Source organism: Protopterus annectens, chromosome 7.part0, assembly GCF_019279795.1.
Source record: "Protopterus annectens isolate FY-2018-M chromosome 7.part0, PAN1.0, whole genome shotgun sequence".
NCBI lineage: Eukaryota > Metazoa > Chordata > Ceratodontiformes > Protopteridae > Protopterus > Protopterus annectens.
This window is the reverse complement of record NC_056739.1, coordinates 125,417,444-125,441,747: the sequence shown is the minus strand read 5'-3', so window position 1 is coordinate 125,441,747 and position 24,304 is coordinate 125,417,444. Positions and strand designations below refer to the sequence as shown.

Below are 24,304 nucleotides of genomic sequence, written 5' to 3'. Positions count from 1 at the left end.
TCTGGACCTTGCCAAGGCCTTTGACACCATCCCCCACTCTGGAATCATAGATAGACTTACTAAGTTGGGCATTAATCCCTACGTCACTCGGGTTGCTAACTGGCTTACGGACAGAACCCACACAGTAAAAGTAGCCGACTCCAAATCCAGCTCCAGACAAGTGGAGTACCTCAGGGTTCAGTCCTGGGACTGCTCTTGTTTGGCATCTACTTCTCTGAAGTACAGGCCAACACTAAGGGACTCTGGCTAACAAAGTTTGCAGGTGACTGCAAACTGGGAGCCATAACTGAATGCCCAAATGATGTGGATACTCTACATAAGGGCTTTACAGAAACAGATGCTTGGTGCCAGAGCCATGGGCTCAAGCTCACTGCCAAGAAATGTATAGTTATTTCCTTTGGTAAAAAACACGTACCTGTGAATTACCACACAGATAGCAGTACACTAAACACTGAAAGTGTGATAAGAGACTTAGGGACACAGGTGGACAGTGGTCTCACCTTCAATAATCACATTGCCACAACAGTCAGGAAATCCTTCTATGTGGCACACGTCATCACTAAGGGCTTTTCATCCAGAAAAAAGGAGGTCATTGTCCCACTGTACTCATCCCTCATTAGACCCATTATAGAATATAATGCCCCGTTTGGTATGTACCTCTCAAAACATCTCCAACAACTGGAAAGGCCACAAAAATACCTCACTAAAAGAATCACAGGCCTAAAGCAGATGCCCTATGCTGACCGCCTTAAAAAACTTCAGCTATACTCCGTTGCATATTGTCTACTCAGAGGTGATCTCTGCTTAACATACAAGGCCATGTCAAACCCAGAGCTGTTGGACACGCTACACTTAAAGAAATCCCCATCCCTCAGAGCCACACGCTCCAGGGATCTAAACCTTGTCCTCACAATAAACAAAACATGCTGGAGGAATAGGTTCCTGACCCAGAGACTCCCCAGACTCTGGAATAGACTGCCCATACATGTCAAGCAGAGCGCCTCTTTGGCCTTCTTCAAAAGGAACCTTGATGATTGGATGGGAGAAAGGAAATTCACCCCGGGGATCACGTCAGTCGCCCTGCTAGACAGGGGTTCGGGAAAGTAAATAGTGTGGGAGAAACAGCCAGGGAACTGTTATGGCTAGGCGTGTATAGGCCCTAGGGCCAATAGCCTAGTACCAACCTATGAACCTATAATGCCCCCCCCCCCACCCTATCTGGGAAGCATCTGTGGTCACTGTGGCCTTGAGGAGTGGGGGGGACAAAGCAATGGCCTTACGTAAGCTGTTCTGAGTGAATCCACCATGACAGATCCCTCTTGCAAGTGTTCACAATCCATATCGTGGCTGACACAGGTTGATGAAGGATGGACCACTGTACCGCCAGAAGCCACTGTAATACTCTCATGTGGAATCTCGCTAGTGGAACCAGTATTATCGCTGCTGCCATCCAGCCCAAAGCCTGAAGTACTGTTCAAGCAGATACCATTGAATTGTGTAGTAACTTTCTGACCTGATCTCTTATAGTCATCACTCTTTACGATGGAAGACATGCTACCATCTCGACTGTATTTATGTTTGCTCCTATGAAGTCCAATTTTTGAGGGTGGTGAAGGTTTACTGTAATACCTAATGAAGAACAAGTTTGTAGCAGCAAGACTCTTTCTTCTATAAGCAGATGCCTGGTCAAGGTGGTAATGAGCCAGTTGTCTAGATATGGAAACACCCGAAAACCCAGTTGTCTCAAACGAGCTGCTACTATTGCCATACATTTGGTGTACACTCTGGGGGCTGTAGTGAGGCCAAAAGACAGTACTGTGAACTGATAGTGACTGGCTCCCAACCAGAAGCATAAATGACTTCTGGATCACCTGTTCATCTTTATGTGGTAGTCCACATCCTAAAGATCTGTACAGTACATCCAATCATCCTTTCCCAAAAATGGAAGGAGGGACTGAAACGTGACCATCCGGAACTTGCTCCACTGAACTGATTTGTTTAATCTGCTAAGATCCAATATTGGTCTCCAGTCTCCTGTCCTTTTTGGTACCAAAAAGAACCTTGAGTAAGTACCGGATCCTTTCTGGTCTGGTGGAACTTCTTGGATGACTCTTTTGTCTAGCAGCTTTTGTATCTGAATTGCTGCTTGCTCCCTTTGACTGGGTGGAACATCTGGGAGACTTTTGCTTTAGGGTGGTGGTAGGAAAAAGGGAATATAGTATCCTCTGGATATTATCCTCTGCACCCAATTGTCATTTATTTCCAGCCAGGCTCTCAGGTGCTAGGACAGTTGACCCCCAACTGCCTCCAGAGAACAGCAACTGGGCCTCCATACAGGACTAATGCAGAGCTCCTCTGCCATGAGGGTGGCATCTTCCATCATTGTTCCCTCCTCTGCCCTGGAGGGAACTTTCTTCACATGCTTGAGAAAAAGACCCTTGTAATTTTTTTGAACCACATTTTTCCACTACTGCTCTAATTTTGCGAACATGGTCTCGGAATACTGAACACTCACAGCAAAAAGGGTCTTCCCATCTTTGTTGCACATGGACAGTGTACCTCTAACCTTTGGGCCAAATAGGGAAGTGCCGTCAAACAGAGCATTGACAAAGATTTAAAGGGTTCAGCAAAGTCACACAAATGCATCGAGGTCGGTCTCCTCACAGATACCTGAACCTGCAGCTCTACTTGCTCCTTCGGCTGCATGCGAAATGAGCCTCATGGAGAAGTTTGCAATGGAATGTAGGGTGGTCAGCTGTGAGGAAACCGAAGCCTGTACTTCTTCAGACATGGCCCCTGAGAAAGATAATTTAGGGACCTTAGGGCAAAGGTCGCTGAAGAGAACACATGCTTCCCACATCTATTCATCACCCTGGAATCCTTATTAAGAGGATGGATAGTAGAACACTCTTCTGCAAGTTTTTTCTTCATGGCTGCTGCCACGAACAAGGCATCTACTAGAACACCTGGTGACCAAAATTTTTTATCTTCAGGAACTGTAATAATTTTATTAGGTCTGTGGGGGCTTGGTTCAATGGATTCTGGAGAATCCCATGCCTGCTGAGAGATCAATTCGATGAGCTAATCGGTGGTAAGGGTCAACCAGGAGGTAGAGCGACAGGATCCAAAAGCCGCCAGATAAACTGACTCCTCTAATGAGACCTCTCTGTTTCAAAAATCTCTAGGATGTCCTCAAAGGAATCATCATCCAGAAGTGACCATGGGGATCCCTCACCTTCATCGAGGTCAGTATCCTCAATGAATGACTGCCCTGTGGAGTTTGTGTGTTTCCGCTTACACTTCTCTTTCAAGGAACCTCCTCCATGGGGAATTCTGAGGAGGTATCATAAGAGGAGGGGGAACTCTCATGGGTTACCTGGGTCTTCTGGACCCACTGACCTTGTGGGAGGTCTGATCGAGACAATGGGTGTGGAATCTGCAAGGTGGAAGACTGTGGATCCGATAGGGTAGATACTGTCTGTGTTGCCGAGGCAGACATAGCCCTCTCCAAAGCCTCAAAAGCTGACTGACCCCACGAAAAAGAGGATCCCTGATCTGACAGGCCATGCCTTCAGACCTGGGTACAGTTGACTCCAGGAGACAGCACTTCCAAAGCCGGAGACAGGAAGAGATTAATCCGAGCCGATGTCCCAAGATGCAGTGTCGGGTTTGAAAATTTCAGAGTCGACTCCATAGTCCCCTGCCACCACTCTGAGAGCTCCCTGGCTCCGAGGGGGTCAAGGAGCTTAGAGCAGAAGTCAGAGTTGAGGTAAGAAAGGACCTTGGATCCAGACTCAGACAGTACTGGACAGATCAGATCCAAAGGCTCTGAAACCTCCAGGGGGATCCAGTGAAGGAATCTGAAGAGGGGACAAAGTTGCTTGAAACTCTTGACTCTTCGGGGTAAGGAGTCAAAGGGAATGTTGCAAAGCCCTGCGTCCTGAGGATCTTCTTGATCATCCTCTTCACATCATCTTCTGAGAGACTTCTGGTCAACTGGGTTGATGACGCTGATGGTGACTTCAGTCTCTCCAGGAAGGGCGAAGGTATTCTGGATGGCACTGGGTCAATAGAAGGAGAGTACCAAGTTCTAGTTAAAGGCAAGACTGGTTCAAAGGGCTCTCCTTAGGATCCAACAGCAACAGATCCAAACCATCTCTAGGCACAGACAGGCTTGAATTCGAAGGTGGTGCATCCAAAGGGGGGGTCCTAGAAGTCGTCAAATCCAAGAAGTCTTTAGGATCTGACATTTTAGCAATTTTAGGAAAATGCTTTGACAAACTTTGAAGCAGAAGAGGGCCTTTTTTCTTGCCTTGTCTGAGGTTCTAGAAGACAGGAAGGAAGCTGGGCTAAACTGTTCTGATTTCAAAAAAATCTTTCTTCTTATGAATTTTATCGGAGCCAGAAATGGCCTCCCCGAAAGAGAAAGGCAACATACCCTTCAAAATCAGCTTGTTACGGCATTCCATGAGGGCCCTATGGTTAAATGCCTTACAAATGTCACATTCCTATTGTAAATGCAGTGACCCTAAACAGCGTACGCAAAGCAGTTTACCTTCATTTATTCGTGAGTCCATTGTACGATGCACCAAAGTGTGAAAGTACAGTGGCAAGATTGGGTAATCTCGAATTCCATTGTTGCGATTTTAAATGAGCAAATTCACACTGGCATTCGCTCATTTGAATTTAGCACTCTGGGCACAGATCGCACTATAGTGGGGATCGGGACATGTAGTGCGATCTTGGAGTTAGTACATTAAAGTAACGATGTTTAGAAACAGTAAGGGATGTGTTCTAACTGTCACTGTTGTGCTGCAGTTCAAAAATAGTTGAATCTGCATTTCTAGCAAACCATTTTCTACATTTAGGGTTGGACACATTTTGGAATTCGTCCTTTCAGGTTGCTCAATTGAGCGAGAGCACGCAAAGCTCATGTGAGTCACTTAAAGGAATTTTAGGAATTTTATGACCACATTTGGAGCACTTCTTAAAGCCACCCAGCTTATCTGTTTCTTCAGTCATATCCAGACAAAAAATAAAGGATGGTCTTTTTTGAAAGAAGATGTTAGATAAGAGAACGAGACTACTAACAATAGTAGTTTTTAAGGTACCAATGATACAGGAAAGATGAAAGGAGAGGCAATCACTGAATGGAAAAAATGGCTACTAACAATAGAGTCAAGAGGTACATCTGTACAAGCCATAAAGCACAAAAAATTAGAAGAGGAGTAAGGGAGAGATTTTATAGATAACGTTTGAGTTATAGAAAAAAAGACAGAAAACACTTCGCAATTTAGGCAAAAAAAAAAAAAACAAACAAAAAAACACTTAACTGCCTGAGAGCTGTTGGAAGGACCATGTCTTCGCAAAGCTGCAAATGAGATTTGAGGTGATTAGGGGAGAGGCATTATGGGTAAGGGAGAATGCTCCAGAGCATTTTGGTTGCCACGAGTCACTGCAATGACCAAGTCGGATCTGAGACTTCGAATCAGAACCCAAGTATGAGAATAAAGTGAAAATTGACATCATCAGATCCTATAATTCAAAGTGGAAAGGGATGATGATAAAACATGGGGAAAGCTCAAGAAACAAGGAGAGACTGGGATTTTGGATACATATCTTTAAGGAGAATAACAATAATTATACAGAATATTATACTCAAAGCAGTAGGAAGTATTCTAAGAACTGAGCCAACATGAGAATGGAGGAAGGAGATTCTGCTGATTGGGATGACTGCAACTAAAGATACAGAGAACAGGCAAGAGGGGCTGGAATTTATCAGAGAAAACTGGTAAAGTATCAAGGTACTGGGAGCAAATAACTAGAGAGGGCAAGGTAATAGAATGGGAAGATACCAAGAATTTATTTGGACTGCAGGTTAGATATTGTCTTCCCTATCAAGGACTGATATCAGAGTATAGGCAAATAGAAAGAATTGGGGGGTGTCCTAAACAAAAGACCAGTACTGGTAGAGTTTTTAGTAGAATCTAGAACAGAAGCTGCTGTTAGAAAAGGAATTAATAGTACAGCATATAAAATATTACATAACTGTAAGAATGAATCAGAGGAGGTTAGAAAGGACTGGAAAGAGACTGGATAAGCAATTCACAAAGAATAACGATGATTATATATGTATGTTTTTCAAATAAGCAACAAAATCTAAAAGATTTAGGATTTTTGCTTGGAAATGTTTACATAGGTATTTTTATACAACATGTACACTCCAGAGATTTTTTCCTCAGGTTGACAGCAAATGTTGGGAGGTGTGATGAGGAAGAAAGGTAATTGGGAACGTGTTTTCTGGGAGTGTAATGAGTTGGCAGACTTTATAAAGATTCCCTCCAGACTACTCTATTAGTGATAGTGGGTGAGCAAATTGATGCATCTAGGAAAATGATTTTTCTGAGCTAGGATACAGAATTGAAATTGCCTAGACGTTGTAAGTTCCTTGCCGAGTCTAATTATGGTGGCTGCTAAAAAAGCAACTACTACAAAATGGAAATCGAAGTCCAAACCAACTGTAATAGAAGTAGTGACTATAGTAATAGAGATAAAACAATTGGAACTGGGATATTTAGGAAAGGTTTGGACAAAATACATAGGAAGAAACAGGAGATTGTGGGAAGAATACATACATGGGAGGAATGAAGTTTAAAAGAAGGCAGGATTTGAATGAGCTATGTAATGTTTGACAATGACTGGATAGATTATAAACGATGTACAGTGTTTGCAAGAAATTATGTCAATATGGTTTGTGATGTATAATGCTTGCAACTAATTATGTCAGTATGGTTTGTTTTCATTTATATAAATGTATGATTGTCTTTGTCATAAGTGATTATTTAAAGAAGACATTTCTTGTTTAAAAAAAGATAACATGATGGGAAACAGGGAGGTAACTGGGAACATGCTTTTGGACTGAAACAAGCTGGCAGATTTTCAAAATTACCTACAGAGTACTTTAACAAAAATGTTGGAGAAACAAATGATTTTAGGTCAGAAAATTATTTTTTCCGAGCTAGGATATAGGATCTAAATTGACTAGACACATAAATGCCTTACTAAGTTTAATGTTACTGGCTGCGAAAAAGCAATTACAAATTGTTAGAAAGAAAACATTTGTATACTGCATATCAATAACACTGACAAGTGCTATTATGGTTTGTTTTCTTTTTTGTTAATGTTTGCAAACCCATGTTATAGATTAAACTGTGATGACTTCATAAAAAATGTTCAAATAATAATGAACATTTTCCAGAAGTTCTGCAAATCATAAGGAACTTTACACTATAGTCAGAAGTCCGTTTTTTGAAAACTTACAACCAAATTGTAATTTGCACATATTTTGATGAAGCTTCAGTACAACGTACTACAGCTATTCACAGTAAATAGTCTTTAAAACTACACATTCTTTGCTATCATCTAAATGTCAAAGCCAGGTAACTTCTGCCACTCTCTCCAGTTGTTTTTCTTTTTTAATGTCAAGAAAAAAAAATCTATAATTGTTTTAATTTTATGCTCACCATGTCCTGGTTAGACTCCTCTGTGCTATGGGATGCTGAACTTGTGATATCTGGAGATGTCTTCCCATCTCCATCCAGAATTCCTCGAATCCTGTCCAATGCGCTTGGCCTGCTCCCAGTGTCTTCCAAAGGATGAGACAGAAGATCTGATTCCACACCAGACTCTATCATGAAACATGAAGCAAATTACATAAACAAGCACAAATTTAACAATGCTGAAACTTCTGCACTACTTTAGTTTGCTGCCACCTTATCTGTAATTGTTTCCTGAGACACTGTAGCAAGCTCTTTCCTGTTAATGCTTCTCATGCAATGGAATAGGCAAGAACAAATTTATTTGCTCCCCAAAGGAAAATACAGTAACAGAAATACATTTTCTGATTCCATCACAGTAAAGAAGGAATAAGTGAATGAAAATTGACTGCGCTATACTATCCCATAAAATGGCACGTGAGTGGTAAAGGATGACCCGGGGCAGCGAGTGTCACACTACAAGACACAGGGAAAGACAGTGAGACATCAATTAGCATCCACACTTTCGAGCTTTGCCTGGAAATAAGCTACAGTTGAAAAAGCATCCAAGGGAAGGAAAAGCCCTGCCAGGTGCTCTACTACTTGTGGTACAGGACACCAGCATGGCTTCGTTCAAAGAGAACAGTGTGCGTTACTGTGCTGCTGTATGAAACAATGCAAGGCAAGCTAGTACTTAGCAGAATATAATCAAGCTGCTAGCACATAAGAGTACCCTTTACTGTCATTGTGGGTAGTGAGAAACATAATGACTGAGCAAAAGCAGATGGCAGCATATTATATTCTTATAACTGAAGGCCCAACACACAAAAGAATAGAATAAGCAGAAGGAATAGTACAGTGCATCAGATACATGGCTTTCCAAATTTTTTTCCACTTACCTATATCACTTAATATCACAAAATTTTCACTGCCATCACTGTCTACAGAGAGCCTGTCATCCAGCAAGCTACCATCAAGGGATGTCGAATCAAAAGACTGCTGAGATGCTGTGCGATTCATCATAACAGTACGAAGCTTACTGCTACCAGTAGTTGTAGAGACAACAGCATTTTCTTCTCTTTTAGAAGTCAGATCTCTGGTTAAACATAATACACTTAGTTAGCAAATCCCAAACTCCTTCACAGATTCCCACCAACCCACTCATGAAATGAATACAATACAACAAATGAAGTACCCCACAAAAAGGCTGCAATCTGATTTCCTAACGTAGCAATACTGCAAGAACAGAAACACTGATAGAGGCTTTTTAGTTAAAAACTGCCTAAGGGGATATGCCATCACGGTAATGGTGATGTACCCTCAACGCCCAGTAACACTGCACAAAAAAAAGAAGTTATGTACTCAGCATAACGTTCCATGTTGGTAGTCCATCTCACCCTTCATTTTTACATATGGGTTCGAAGCAGAGGCCGATTTACAAGCTCATAGACTTCTGGTTGGCTCGTGGCTAAGCAAGTATCCCATGGTGCACCAGTGCAATCCCCAGATCTTGTTTGCTGCTCGCTAGAAACAGAAAGCCCCCTAACCAACAAACCAATAAAAGGGTCAGCAACCAAGGCAATCAAATTATTACCTCCAGATCTTCCAGGATAGGGGCAGGAGGGCGGGTTGGTAAAAATGAAAGGTGAGATGGACTACCAACATAGAACGGTAGTCCAATCTCACCTGCATTTTTACAAATGGGACAGTGTCCCTAGTGCCTTATTCTTGGGTGGCTCATTGGAAAATACTCCTGAGCACCGTGGAGTCAAAGGATGCTCTACCCCTGGATGCCAAATCCAACTTACAATGGGTAATAAAGGTGTGAGGAGTAGCCCACATAGCTGCTGCACAAATATGATCAAGTGGTACCCTGGCTTGAAAGGCTGTAGAGGTAGACAGAGACCTGGTAGAGTGAGCCTTGATCCTGTGGGGTAAAGGTCTGCCCTCCCAATTGTAGATGAAGGCTATGCAACTAGAAATCCAATTAGACAATGTCACCTTTGAAAATGGTAAGCCCAATCTGGAGTCGGAAAAAGAAATGAATAACTGGTCTGACTTCCGAAATTCTTTGGTCCGTTGCAAATAAAAACGTAGCTGTCCAGCTGGTGGAAACGATATTCAGCTGCATTACAGTGATTGGGAAAGAAAACTGGAAGCTCAACGGACTGATTTAAGGTGGCATTAGAACAAACTTTGGGAACAAATGAAGGATTGGTACGTAAAGATACCCTGTCTTTATGAAATATTAAATAAGGTGGCTTAATAGACAGGGCTTGTAGCTCAGATACACATCTGGCTGACATAATAGCTACTAAAATACAGTCTTCCAAGACAAATATTTTAAAGAAGATGAGTGAAAAGGTTCAAAGGGAAGGGATGTCAACTTGGACAACACAAAATTTAAGTCCAAAGAAGCCACAGGTTCTTGTAATGGTGGTCTCAGTAAAGTGGCCCCTCTCAAGAAAGTCTTGCATAGCTTATGAGACATAAGGTTGGCATTTGGGGACCCTAAATAAAAATGAGAGATTGCCGCCAACTGTACTTTGATGGTGGCCGTGGCAGATCCCTGCTGAAAAAGCTCTGAAAGGAATTCCAGAATCACGGGAATAGGAGCGGTGTAAGGATCCACGTTCATTTTCTGTGCCCAAATAGAAAACCTTTTCCATTTACTGTCATACAGCCTTCTGGTTGAGGGTTTATGTGAGGATAAGAGAATATGTGACACTGAGGAAGAAACATCACGAAGCCTGACTAGAGATGGAATTGGAGCAGCCATGCTGTCAATTTGAGGGTGTGGAGAACGGCATGTAGCGAACCCGACATGTGGTTCAATAGATCTGGAATTGGGTCCAGAATCCAAGGATCGTACAGGAGAAGAGGCGCGAGGAAGGAGAACCAGACCTGATGAGGCCAGTAAGCAGCAATGAGGATCAACTTGCTTCCCAGCCGATTGACTTTCTGAATCACTTTGGGGATAAGAGGGAATGGAGGAAAGGCATACAGAAGTCCCATGGACCAATCGTGGACCAGATCATCTCTGGGTATTTCCCCTGGAGGGGGAATCAGGGAAAAATAGCTGCTGCACTTGGCACTGACTGGGCTGGCAAAAAAGTCGCAGCAAGGATGTCCCCATCTCCGGAAAATCTGTTCCACTATTTCCCGTTTCAGAGACCACTCATGAGGCAGTAAGACTGCCCGACTTACCTTGTCGGCTATCACGTTGGTTGTCCCTGGAATGTGCATTGCCACCAGAAAGCGCTGGGAAAAAATCGCCCATTCCCAAACTCGCATGGCCTCTCGACAGAGTGGGTAAGATCTGGTACCGCCCTGTTTGTTAATATACCACACAACCGACATATTGTCCGATTGTATCGCAATCTTCCCTGGAGGAAGAAGGTCCTGAAGTGCTTGCAACGCCAAAAGCACCGCCCTAATCTCCAGAACATTCATATGCAGATGAGCCTCATGTTCTTGCCATGTGCCATGGACAGTCCTGCCAAGATAATGCCCCCCCCCCCAACCTGGGAGGCATCCGTGGTCACAGTGGCAACAGGTTGGGCAGGAACAAAGGGAGCTCCCGTGAACAAGTGGTTGGGGGCTATCCACCAATGAAGGTCCTTTTTGCATGATTCCATCAGCAGGATAGGGTGACTCAGTGGTAGATATTGGAATGACCACTGGGACGACAGGAGCCATTGGAGGATTCTCATGTGCAACCTGGTTAAAGGTATTAACAGAATGGTTGAGGCCATCGTAGTGAGAAGTTGAAGAACCCATTTTGCTTTGACTTTCCAAAGCGGAAGAAGACGCTGAACTTATGAGATGAGGTTTTGTGCTCTTTTGGCGGGGAGATGAACTGTCATATCCACTGTGTCTACCTCTGCGCCTATAAAAATCACAGATTGCGAGGGCAGTAATGCAGATTTTTCCCAGTTTATGGAGATCCCCTAGTTGAGCACAAAGTTGAATGATGGCATCCCTGTTTTGGATGAGTAGATGCCTGGTGGGGCCAGTCAGGAGCCAGTCGTCCAAATACGGAAACACCTGGAATCCCTGACGTCTCAAGTGAGCTGTCACTACTGCCATGCATTTGGTGAACACCCTGGGGGCTGTGGTGAGACCAAAGGGCAGAGCACAAAACTGATAATGACTGGCTCCCAGCCAGAAGTGCAAATATCTCCTTGATGCCTTGTCCATTTTTATATGGTAGTAGGTATCTTGGAGATCCAGAGAGCACATCCAATAGTCTTTCCCTGAAACAGGAGTATCGACTGCAGTGACCATCCGAAACTTGTCCTTCTTCATGGATTGGTTTAATCTGCTGAGGTCCAAAATTGGCCTCCAGTCTCCGGTTCGTTTTGGGACTAAAAGGAAGCTGGAGTAAGTTCCGGATCCTGTCTGGTCTGCTGGGATGGGCTGGATGACTCTTTTTAAGAGCAACTTGTTGATCTCCACAGTTGCCTGATCCCTGTGATTGGGTGGAACATCTGGGATATTTTTGGGAACAAACGGTGGAAGGGAAAAGGGTATGATATAGCCTCTGGTAACAACTCTTTGTACCCACTTGTCTTGGGTGATATTTAGCCAGGCTTCTGAATAAAAAAGAGATGCAATCCCGACTGGCCCCAGAGAAATGCAGTCGGGCCCCACATCAGGAACGCTGATAAGGCCACCCTCAAAAGGAATCACGGCCTTGCTGGTATTGCGGACTGCCCCTGCCTCTAGGGCGACATCTACCATTTCCTCCTCCTCTGCCTCTGAAGGAGGATTCACTCTGTGTCCGGAAAAACTCTGTGGGACTTTTTGAACCACATTTTACCTCCCCTTTGACCTTTGGGGTATGGTCGAGAGGGAACGATAAAACGGACTCCCACGGCAGAGAGAGTCTTTCCTTCCTGCTCACACAGAGTGAGTGTTTCTTTCACCTTGGTACCAAACAAAGAGGAACCATCAAATGTTGGTGAAGGTGGACTTGAACGGCTCCACAAAATTACACAGGCGCACCCAGGAGTGGCGCCTAAGGTCAACTCTTGAACCCGCTGCTCTGCTCGCTCCATCATCTGCATGGGAGATAAGCCACATGAAGGAGTTAACTACAGAATTTAGGGTGGACAACTGAGCAGAGATCCTATCAGGGACTCCCTCAGGACAAGCACCCTGTATGGAATCTTCTAACTCCTTGAGTAGATCCCTCTGCAAGCTTATGAAGTGAGTAAGATAGTTCAGAGATCGAAGTGTAAATGCCGGTGAACTAAATACATGCTTCCCAAATCTGTCCATCTGTTGAGACTCCTTGTTTGGCGGATGAACAGAGGAAGAAGTCTCCGCCAACTCCTTCTTCGTGGCCACCGCCACCACCACGGCATCTATGGGAACGCCTTTAGACAAGGGGCAGACAGAAACTTATTTGGTTTCCTGGGGAATGGCTCCACGGCATCGGAAGTATCCCACACCTTCCGACTAACCAGATCCATTAGTTCGTCGATAGGTGGACACACCCAAGAGGCAGAGGTTTGAGACCCAAAAGCTTTCAGGTACACAGACTCCTCATCAGAAGGGTTGACAGTGGGCCAGTCGCACCTCTGTTTAAGGATCTCCAGGATGTCCACAAAGGAGACATCATCAGAGGACGACTTGGGGGACCCTTCCGACTCCTCGAGGTCAGTGTTGGATGTCAGAGACTCATCCTGGGAGTCAATATGCTTCCACTTACATACCCTCTTCTGGGGAGGGCTCCTCAAAGGGACATTCTGGGGAGCCCTCGGAAGAGTGGGGACCACCAGCCGGTGACTCCTGAGGCTGCGGGTCTCTGCTGTCTCTGGAGAGCGTAGGTACTGAGACTGAAGTGGGTGCCATGGGGGGAAGAGTGCTTGTACCATTGGCAGGGGCTGTAGATTGAGACAGCATGCTCCTCATCACCTCAAAAGCCGACCTCCCCCGCTCCAAAGAGACAAAGGTTGACGCCGGAGCCAGAGCCATCGGCTCCGAGATAGATGCAGGGTCCGAGTTCATCCTGGCGGAAGCACCAAGAGGAAGGCTTGGAACCGAAGAAGATCGATTCAAACCCTCCCCATTGGCACCAACAGAACAGCTTCGGTCCCTGGACATGATGGACTGAGCCAAGCGTGCCAGAGCCGAACTCGGCTCCAATGCAGCAGCAAGGGGAGCCGGAACAGAGGGTTCCTCCACTGGTACCAAGCACCCTGACTCTGAAAGGCCAACAAGGCTTGGAGGAGGAATAATAGACTAGGGCAAAACTGGATCGAGTGGCTCCGGAACTGACTGAGTCGAAGCCAACAAAAATTTAGGCAGAGAAGACAACTTCAGGAGTCTCAGTACTACCCTCTCCACATCTTCTTCTGAAAGGCTCCTGGAAGATCTGGAAGATAAATGTAGGGGATCTTTACCTAGGAGGCACTGGAGACTTGATTAGGAAGGAGACCGGTAGGGATTCTACAGACCGGCTCTGAGCAGTAGAGTCAACTGCTATTTCCAAAGGTTCAGAAGTCGGTACCGAAGCACCTGTGACTGACTCGGATACCATGGTGCTCTCCTTCGGCTCCGAAGACTGAGGAGTCGAGGAGGCAGATTTTGTTAATTTGGAAGGTGGCTCCAAGACACCAGCCGGTGCCGGAGAAGGCCTTTTAGAAGCTTTCGGTTTGGATTCAGATCTAGATTTTGTAGACTTGGAAGAAGCTGACGAACTAGATAAAGCTTCCTCAAAGGTTGGTTTCAGAAGACCCTTGAGTATCAACTTGTTCTTTCTCTCCTGCAACACTCTAGGAGAGAAAGCATGACAGAACAAGCATGATTCCTGCAAATGAATGGCTCCCAAGCAGTAGACACAGCTACTGTGGCCATCCGTTAATGACATTTTCTGGGAGCATTTAATGCATTTTTTGAACCCAGAGGGTTTATGCTCCTTGCTATCCTTAGACATTGCAGACACACACGCAAAACTAGAGGAGAGATAGGAAGAGAGAGAATAAATGAGGATAAATGAGGACTAGGTCCTCTAACTAAAACAGGCCTAGCCATGCAGAAGAGTTGCATGAAAACTAGGTCATCTAGGTTAAATGGGCCTAGCCCAGTGTAAGAGAAACTAGGTCTTCTAACTTAAAACAGACCAAGTATTTAACACAGACACACACAGAGATTCAGTCACACAGGAAAAATTTTGAGATGTCAAAAATACAAATAGAAGAGTTACACGAGGACTAGGTCCTCTAGTTAAACGGGCCTAGCCTGGTGTAACAGAAAACTAGGTCTTCTAACTTAAACAGACCAAGTATTTAACACAGACACACACAGGTTTAATCACACAGGAAAATTTTTTAACAGCAATGCTAAAAATGCCACCTTAGCGGATCCACACCAAAGACAACAAGTTAACAGTCAACAGCGACCAAAAAAGGTCTGATCAGTACAAATAAATCAACAGCAGCCCCTGTTGATTAAGAGCAGAAAAAAACGCAAAAACAAATGCTCTACCTAGTCAAAAAAGCGCAACGGTGCCTAACTAACTGGCACACAGGATGCTAAAACTACTACAGTGAAAAAAAGTCCACAAGGACAACTTAGGCAAAGGCCTATAAGATAACACTAAAGACTAAATATGCAATATCCCCTACAAATGTAAAGAATTGAAAAGAACTTAGCCAGAGCCAAGAGAAGCACATCCGAAATCATCGACGCGGCAAACGAGATCTGGGGATTGCACTGGTGCACCATGGGATACCTGCTTAGCCACAAGCCAACCAGAAGTCTTCGAGCTTGTAAATCGGCCAAGTCGGAGCAGAGGATCGGCTCCGAACCCATATGTAAAAATGAAGGGGAGATTGGACTACCTAACATCAGGCTTTTAAAGTTCAGCAAGCAAAAGGAAAGACTGCATTTCCCCAAAAACCTTCCCATTCATGAATATAACTGTTAATCTCTGGTGTAGACCATATGGGAAGAAGGAAATAAAATACAAAACAAGAATTTGTCTGTACTTAATGCTGACTTGGAAAGGATCTCAAGTGAGCAAAAGTGGTTAAAGATGTGCAGTCAAGAAAATAAAAAGTACGAGACAGCTGACAAAAAGAAATTTAAAAAGTAATTCAATGTCTTCCAACTTTTGTTACGCGAAGGTTTATTACTGGCGGACAGCAGATTTTCCCTATCCAGATCCACTTTTTTACAACACTATCTGTGGTGCTATCAACTGTTCTGCACATTCCATGTGGGAATATTACAACTCTAACATGATTCAGCTAGCAATACACTGCTACACTCTGGATGAATGGTACTGCTGCACTTTCTAAATGCAAAAAGACAAAGTATGTTTCACAGTCCATTTTGCTCTAGAAACAATGCCTTGCTGTTTCAATTTACTTCTGCAGATATCATGATCTTTCCTGCATGAAGAACTGCTGTACCAACTACACATTATTAGAGTAGCACTGGCGTTTTATGTCAAATATTTAAAAGGTTTCCTTCGCACTATGTACCTGCAAAGTCAACAGCAAAATTGTTTCCGTCGTGCCAAGTACTTGAAAACTCAAAACCAAAATCATTTCTCTGCTACAAAGCACCTGCAAACTTAAAAGCAGACTGATATGAAAATGAAACAATTATCTGAATTCGTAGGGCAGCACAACAGACATTAGAGATTTATAGGTGGTTACTAAGCTATTGGCCCAAGTACCATTTTAAGCCTAGCCAAGCTTACTACAAATTTGCTAAAATATTGCTGATGTGTCAATACCACAACAAATTTTACATTTACAATACAGGCTTGCGCATCTCTAACATTCAAAGGCTGCACCTGTCCATTAGGGAGACAAGTAGAAAACAGACCAGTTTGTTGAGAGGGAGAGCAAGTCAGTTCCGATCTGTGGTATAAAAACTACCATGGTGCATGTGCATGAACTAGAGGATTCAGCATGGGAAGGCATGCTCCCTGCAATGGCAGCTTCAGCACGGGAAAGAATGCTCTCTACAATGGCAGCTTCAGCATGGGAAGGCATGCTCCCTGCAATGGCAGCTTCAGCACGGGAAGGCATGCACTCTGCAATGGCAGCTTCAGCACGGGAAGGCGTGCTCTCTGCAATGGCAGCTTCAGTACGGGAAGGCGTGCTCCCTGCAATGGCAGCTTCAGCACGGGAAGGCGTGCTCCCTGCAATGGCAGCTTCAGCACGGGAAGGCGTGCTCCCTGCAATGGCAGCTTCAGCACGGGAAGGCGTGCTCCCTGCAATGGCAGCTTCAGCACGGGAAGGCGTGCTCCCTGCAATGGCAGCTTCAGCACGGGAAGGCGTGCTCCCTGCAATGGCAGCTTCAGCACGGGAAGGCATGCTCTCTGCAATGGCAGCTTCAGCAGATGAAGGCATGCTCCCTGCAAAGGCAGCTTCGGCAGAGGAAGGCATGCTCCCTGCAATGGCAACTTCAACACAGGAAAGCATGCTCCCTGCAATGGCAGCTTCGGCACAGGAAAGCATGCTCCCTGCAATAGCAGCTTTGGCACAGGAAGGCATGCGCCCTGCAATAGCAGCATGCACCACAGAAAGGACTGCTTCCAGGAGGAATAGGCCTTTCTGCAGTAACCAGCAAAATGGTCTTCTCTCTACCATCTGACTCTTGCCAGTGGGGAAAGTACAGTTGTACAAAATCTTATCATAAAAGTAGAAGCCCTTCTTTTCACTGTTGCAGTATGTATCACTTCTGGGATCTTCTGCAAAGGATAGCCCAAAGTATGGGCAGTATATACCAAAGTCTTTTATTACCTAGTAGCATCATATGTCATATGTATGCTCCACCATGCAAGTGAAGGGCATACAGGTGACATACAAATGCTCCCAACACAGAACTGAAGTACCCCAAGACAAGCATGACCCCGAATAGAATGGAGAACATGCACGTTCAGAAAAAGAAAAGAAGGAAGAGAAACAACAGATGTTAGACCATAAAGAAAATATCACTCATGGAAAAAGAGGAAAAGAACAGGGCGTAGGTGGAAGGGAATGACAGTGCAACAGTGAAGAGAAGGACATCTACTCTTATGGTAAGATTCTACACAACTGTACTATGTCCTTCCATATCACTGCTGTAGTATTCATTACATTAGGGAGAGTGAAGAGATTCTACACAACTGTACTACGTCTTTTCATATCTATGCTGCAGTATTCATTACATTAGGGAGAGTGAAGAGATTCTAAACAACTGTACTATGTCCTTCCATGTCACTGCTGCAGTATTCATTACATTAGGGAGAGTGAAGAGATTCTACACAACTGTACTATGTCCTTCCATATCACTGCTGCAGTATTCATTACATTAGGGAGAGTGAAGGGATTCTACACAACTGTACTATGTCCTTCCATATCACTGCTGCAGTATTCATTACATTAGGGAGAGTGAAGAGATTCTACACAACTGTACTATGTCCTTCCATATCACTGCTGCAGTATTCATCACATTAGGGAGAGTGAAGAGATTCTACACAACTGTACTATGTCCTTCCATGTCACTGCTGCAGTATTCATTACAAGAGGGAGAGTGAAGAGATTCTACACAACTGTACTATGTCCTTCCATATCACTGCTGCAGTATTCATTACATTAGGGAGAGTGAAGAGATTCTACACAACTGTAGTACGTCCTTCCAAATAACTGCAGCAGTATTCATTACAACACAGACAGTGAAGAGATTCTACACAACTGCACTATGTCCTTCCATAGCACTGCTGCAGTATTCATTATATTACGGAGACTGAAGAGATTCTACACAACTGTGCTATGTCCCTTCCATATCACTGCTGCAGTATTCATTACATTAGGGCGAGTGAAGAGATTCTACGTAACTGTACTATGTCCTTTCCTATCACTGCTGTAGTATTCACTACAACAGGGAGTGTGAAGAGATTCTACACAACTGCACTATGTCCTTCCATACCACTGCTGCAGTATTCATTACATTAGGGAGAGTGAAGAGATTCTACACAACTGTACTATGTCCTTCCATATCACTGCAGCAGTATCCATCACATTAGGCAAAGTGAAGAGATTCTACACAACTGTATTATGTCGTTCCATACACTGCTGCAGTATTCATTACATTAGGGAGAGTGAAGAGATTCTACACAACTGTACTATGTCCTTCCATATCACTGCTGCAGTATTCATTACATTTGGGAGAGTGAAGAGATTCTACACAACTGTACTATGTCCCTCCATATCACTGCTCTAGTATTCATCACATTAGGGAGAGTGAAGAGATTCTAAACAACTGTACTATGTCCTTCATTATCACTACTGCAGTATTCGTTACATTAGGGAGAGTGAAGAGATTCTACACAACTGTACTATGTCCTTCATTATCACTACTGCAGTATTCGTTACATTAGGGAGAGTGAAGAGATTCTACACAACTGTACTATGTCCTTCCATATCACTGCTGCAGTATTCATCACATTAGGGAGAGTGAAGAGATTCTACACAACTGTACAATGTCCTTCCATATCACTGCTGCAGTATTCATTACATTGAATAAAAAATGATACGATGAGCAACAGATGTACAAACTGCCTTGGAATCACCAATAAGTGTATGACCACTTCAAGTTGCGTATAAAAAGTTTATTACACCATAACAAGTAAAATCGCATGAGTATTCACTCCAAAAGGTTAAGCACTTTCACCCACAACACATTGGGCTTCATCAGAACACATTAATAACATAAAAAACAGCTTTTATTTAAAAATTGGTGCCAAAAGCTTTAGTACTTTTAAAGCGATAGCTACTTAAATATCTGCACTGGCAAATCTGTCAAATCTGCCGTGTTCATACATAAAAACAATCTGTTTGATATGACCTGTCAATGAGTTATTAGACTAATACATATATAGCCCTAAATGTGCATTTATTTGTTTCTTTAACCCCTTTCTAAAACTAAAATAAAAAACGAGTTTGCTTATTTCGAGACTCTCTGTATAAATGTAAATATAGTACTGTAATAACCTATTCTAAACACAAATAAGTCTACCTATATAACATATAAAAAGAATATAATATAGATATTAAAAATAATGAATGAAACATGGTTAAATCTAACCCTGTTTCCATTTGAACTCACTTTGTAATATTTATGCTTAGAATATTATTCCATCATCTCCAGAATGGGCTTACATGAAATGTGATTATTAAGACCTGGTAGGGTTGCTGCATCCAAGAATAATTGCCACCAAACTTCCTTAAAACTCAATAAGGTTTTGTGATCACCTCCCCTAGGATCCATTTTAATAGTATCCAAAATGGCAAATTTAAATTGATGTGTCTCACCCTTCTTTTCAATACGTCTATACAAAGCTTTTGTAGTATCTTTCCTTCTGATATTATATAAATGGTCATAAATGCGTTTTTTAAAACATCTCTCTGTCTTGCCTATGTAATAACTGGCAGATGTACTACACTTTGCCATGTATATAACCATTTTTGTGTTACAATTTCCTTGCTTAAATTTAACTAGTGTCTTAAATCCATTGTTCAAAATAATTTTTTCTTTGTCCAATATATAAATGCATTGATTACATGTGCCACATTTTGTTGTGTGAGTTTTAGATCCCTTCTTTATGACCACTGCCCCTATAGGGTGTTGTTCGAAATAACTCGATGTTCCATCCCATTTTATAAACAAAACTAGATTCTACACAACTGTACTATGTCCTTCCATATCACTGCTGTAGTATTCATCACATTAGGGAGAGTGAAGAGATTCTACACAACTGTATTATGTCCTTCCCTATCACTGGTGTAGAATTCATCAAATTAGGGAGAGTGAAGAGATTCGACACAACTGTACTATGTCCTTCCATATCACTGCTGTAGTATTCATTACATTAGGGAGAGTGAAGAGATTCTACACAACTGTACTATGTCCTTCCATATCACTGTTGTAGTATTCATTACATTAGGGAGAGTGAAGAGATTATACACAACTGTACTATGTCCTTCCATATGACTGCTGCCGTATTCATAACATTAGGGAGAGTGAAGACATTCTACACAACTGTACTATGTCTTTCCATATCACTGCTGCAGTATTCATTACATTAGGGAGAGTGAAGAGATTCTACACAACTGTACTATGTTCTTCCATATCACTGCTGCATTATTCATTACATTAGGGAGAGTAAAGATGCTCTACACAACTGCACTATGTCCCTCCATATCACTGCTGCAGTATTCATTACATTAGGGAGAGTAAAGATATTCTACACAACTGTACTATGTCCTTCCATATCACTCCCTTAGTATTCATTACATTACGGAGAGTGAAGAGATTCTACACAACTGTACTATGTCCTTCCATATCACTGCTGCAGTATTCATTACATTAGGGAGAGTGAAGACATTCTACACAACTGTACTATGTCCTTCCATATCACTGCTGTAGTATTCATCACATTAGGGAGAGTGAAGAGATTCTACACATCTGTACTATGTCCTTCCATATCACTGCTGCTGTATTCATTACATTACGGAGAGTGAAGAGATTCTACACAACTGTACTATGTCCTTCCATATCACTGCTGCTGTATTCATTACATTACGGAGAGTGAAGAGATTCTACATAACTGTACTATGTCCTGCCATATCACTGCTGTTGTATTCATTACATTACGGAGAGTGAAGAGATTCTACACAACTGTACTATGTCCTGCCATATCACTGCTGTTGTATTCATTACATTACGGATTCTACATAACTGTACTATGTCCTGCCATATCACTGCTGTTGTATTCATTACATTAGGGAGAGTGAAGAGATTCTACATAACTGTACTATGTCCTTCCATATCACTGCTGCAGTATTCATCACATTAGGGAGAGTGAAGAGATTCTACACAACTGTGCTATGTCCTTCCCTATCACTGATGTAGAATTCATCAAATTAGGGAGAGTGAAGAGATTCTACACAACTGTACTATGTCCTTCCATATCACTGCTGCAGTATTCATCATATTAGGGATAGCAAAGAGATTCTACACAACTGTGCTATGTCCTTCCATATCACTACTGCAGTATTCATTACATTAGGGAGAGTGAAGAGATTCTACATAACTGTACTACGTCCTTCAATATAACTGCAGCAGTATTCATTACAACACGGAGAGTAAAGAGATTGTACACAACTGTACTATGTCCGTCCATATCACTGCTTTAGTATTCATTACATTAGGGAGAGTGAAGAGATTCTACACAACTGTACTATGTCCTTTCATATCACTGCCGCAGTATTCATTACATTAGGGAGAGTGAACAGATTCTACACAACTGTACTACGTCCATTCATATCACTGCTGCAGTATTCATTACATTAGGGAGAGTGAAGAGATTCTACACAACTGTACTACGTCCTTCCATATAACTGCTGTAGTATTCATCTTATTAGGGAGAGTGAAGAGATTCTACACAACTGTGCTATGTCCTTCCATATCACTGCTGCAGTATTATTCATCACATTAGGGAGAGTGAAGACATTCTACACAACTGTACTACCTACATCCTTCCATATCACTGTTGCAGTATTCATTACATTAGGGAGAGTGAAGAGATTCTACACAACTGTACTATGTCCTTCCATATCACTGCTGCAGTATTCATCACATTAGGGAGAGTGAAGAGATTCTACACAACTGTACTATTTCCTTCCATATCACTGTTGTAGTATTCATTACATTAGGGAGAGTGAAGAGATTCTATACAACTGTACTTTGTCCTTCCATATCACTGCTGCAGTATTCATCACATTAGGGAGTGAAGAGATTCTACACAACTTTACTATGTCCTTCCATATCACTGCTGTAGTATTCATTACAATCTCTAGAGGGAAGAGACTCTACACAACTGTACCACGTACTTCCATATCAATGCTACAGTATTCATAACAACAGGGAGAGTGAAGAGATTCTACACAACCTTACTATGTCCTTCCCTGTCACTGGTGCAGTATTCATTACATTTCGGAAAGTGGAGAGATTCCACGCAACTGTACTATGTCGTTCCATATCACTGTTGTAGTATTCATCACATTAGGGAGAGAGATGAGATTCTACACAACTGTACTATGTCCTTCCATAACACTGCCATAGTATTCATCACATTAGGGAGAGTGAAGAGATTCTACACAACTGTACTATGTCCTTCCATATCACTATAGAAGTATTCATTACATTAAGTAGAGTGAAGAGATTCTACACAATTACACTATGTCCTTCCATGTCACTGTTGTACTATTCATTACATTAGGGGGGACTGAAGAGGTTCTACACAACTGTACTATGTCCTTAATCACTGCTGCAGTATACATCAAATTAGGGAGAAAGAAGAGATTCTACACAACTGTACTATGTCCCTCCATATCACTGCTGTAGTATTCATTACATTAGGGAGAGTGGAGAGATTCTACACAACTGTACTATGTCCTTCCATATCACTACTGCAGTATTCATTACATTAGGGAGAGTGAAGAGATTCTAGACAACTGTACTATGTCCTTCCATATCACTACTGCAGTATTCATTACATTAGGGAGAGTGAAGAGATTCTACACAACTGTGCTATGTCCTTCCATATCACTGCTGCAGTATTCATTACATTAGGGTGAGTGAAGAGATTCGGCACAACTGAAATATGTTCTTCCATATCACTGCTGCTGTATTCATTACATTACGGAGAGTGAAGAGATTCTACACAACTGTACTATGTCCTTCCATATCACTGCTGCTGTATTCATTACATTGCGGAGAGTGAAGAGATTCTACACAACTGTACTATGTCCTGCCATATCACTGCTGTTGTATTCATTACATTAGGGAGAGTGAAGAGATTCTACATAACTGTACTATGTCCTTCCATATCATTGCTGCAGTATTCATAACATTAGGGAGAGTGAAGAGATTCTACACAACTGTACTATGTCCTTCCATATCACTGCTGCAGTATTCATCACATTAGGGAGAGTGAAGAGATTCTACATAACTGTACTATGTCCTTCCATATCATTGCTGCAGTATTCATCACATTAGGGAGAGTGAAGAGATTCTACACAACTGTACTATGTCCTTCCATATCACTGCTGCAGTATTCATCACATTAGGGAGAGTGAAGAGATTCTACACAACTGTACTATGTCCTTCCATATCACTGCTGCAGTATTCATCACATTAGGGAGAGTGAAGAGATTCTACACAACTGTACTATGTCCTTCCATATTACTGCTGCAGTATTCATTACATTAGGGAGAGTGAAGAGATTCTACACAACTGTAGTACGCCCTTCCAAATAACTGCAGCAGTATTCATTACAACACGGAGAGTGAAAAGATTCTACACAACTGCACTATGTCCTACCATAGCACTGCTGCAGCATTCATTATATTACGGAGACTGAAGAGATTCTACACAACTGTGCTATGTCCTTCCATATCAATGCTGCAGTATTCATTACATTAGGGAGAGTGAAGAGATTCTACACAACTGTACTATTTCCTTCCATATCACTGTTGTAGTATTCATTACATTAGGGAGAGTGAAGAGATTCTATACAACTGTACTTTGTCCTTCCATATCACTGCTGCAGTATTCATCACATTAGGGAGTGAAGAGATTCTACACAACTTTACTATGTCCTTCCATACCACTGCTGTAGTATTCATTACAATCTCTAGAGGGAAGAGACTCTACACAACTGTACCACCTACTTCCATATCAATGCTACAGTATTCATA

The 24,304-nt window shown here is 42.6% G+C and overlaps 1 protein-coding gene across 1 annotated transcript in view; it reads right to left on the bottom strand.

Moving 5' to 3' along the window:
• UHRF1BP1 (UHRF1 binding protein 1) overlaps positions 1–24,304 on the bottom strand; it is a 1,147,688-nt gene that overhangs the window by 270,138 nt on the left and 853,246 nt on the right. The window contains exons 15-16 of the mRNA XM_044076560.1: positions 8,435–8,631; positions 7,524–7,687 (exon numbers count right to left, since the gene is read on the bottom strand). Of these exons, the coding sequence (XP_043932495.1) occupies positions 7,524–7,687; positions 8,435–8,631 (361 nt within the window). The remainder of the gene's footprint in view (positions 1–7,523; positions 7,688–8,434; positions 8,632–24,304) is intronic.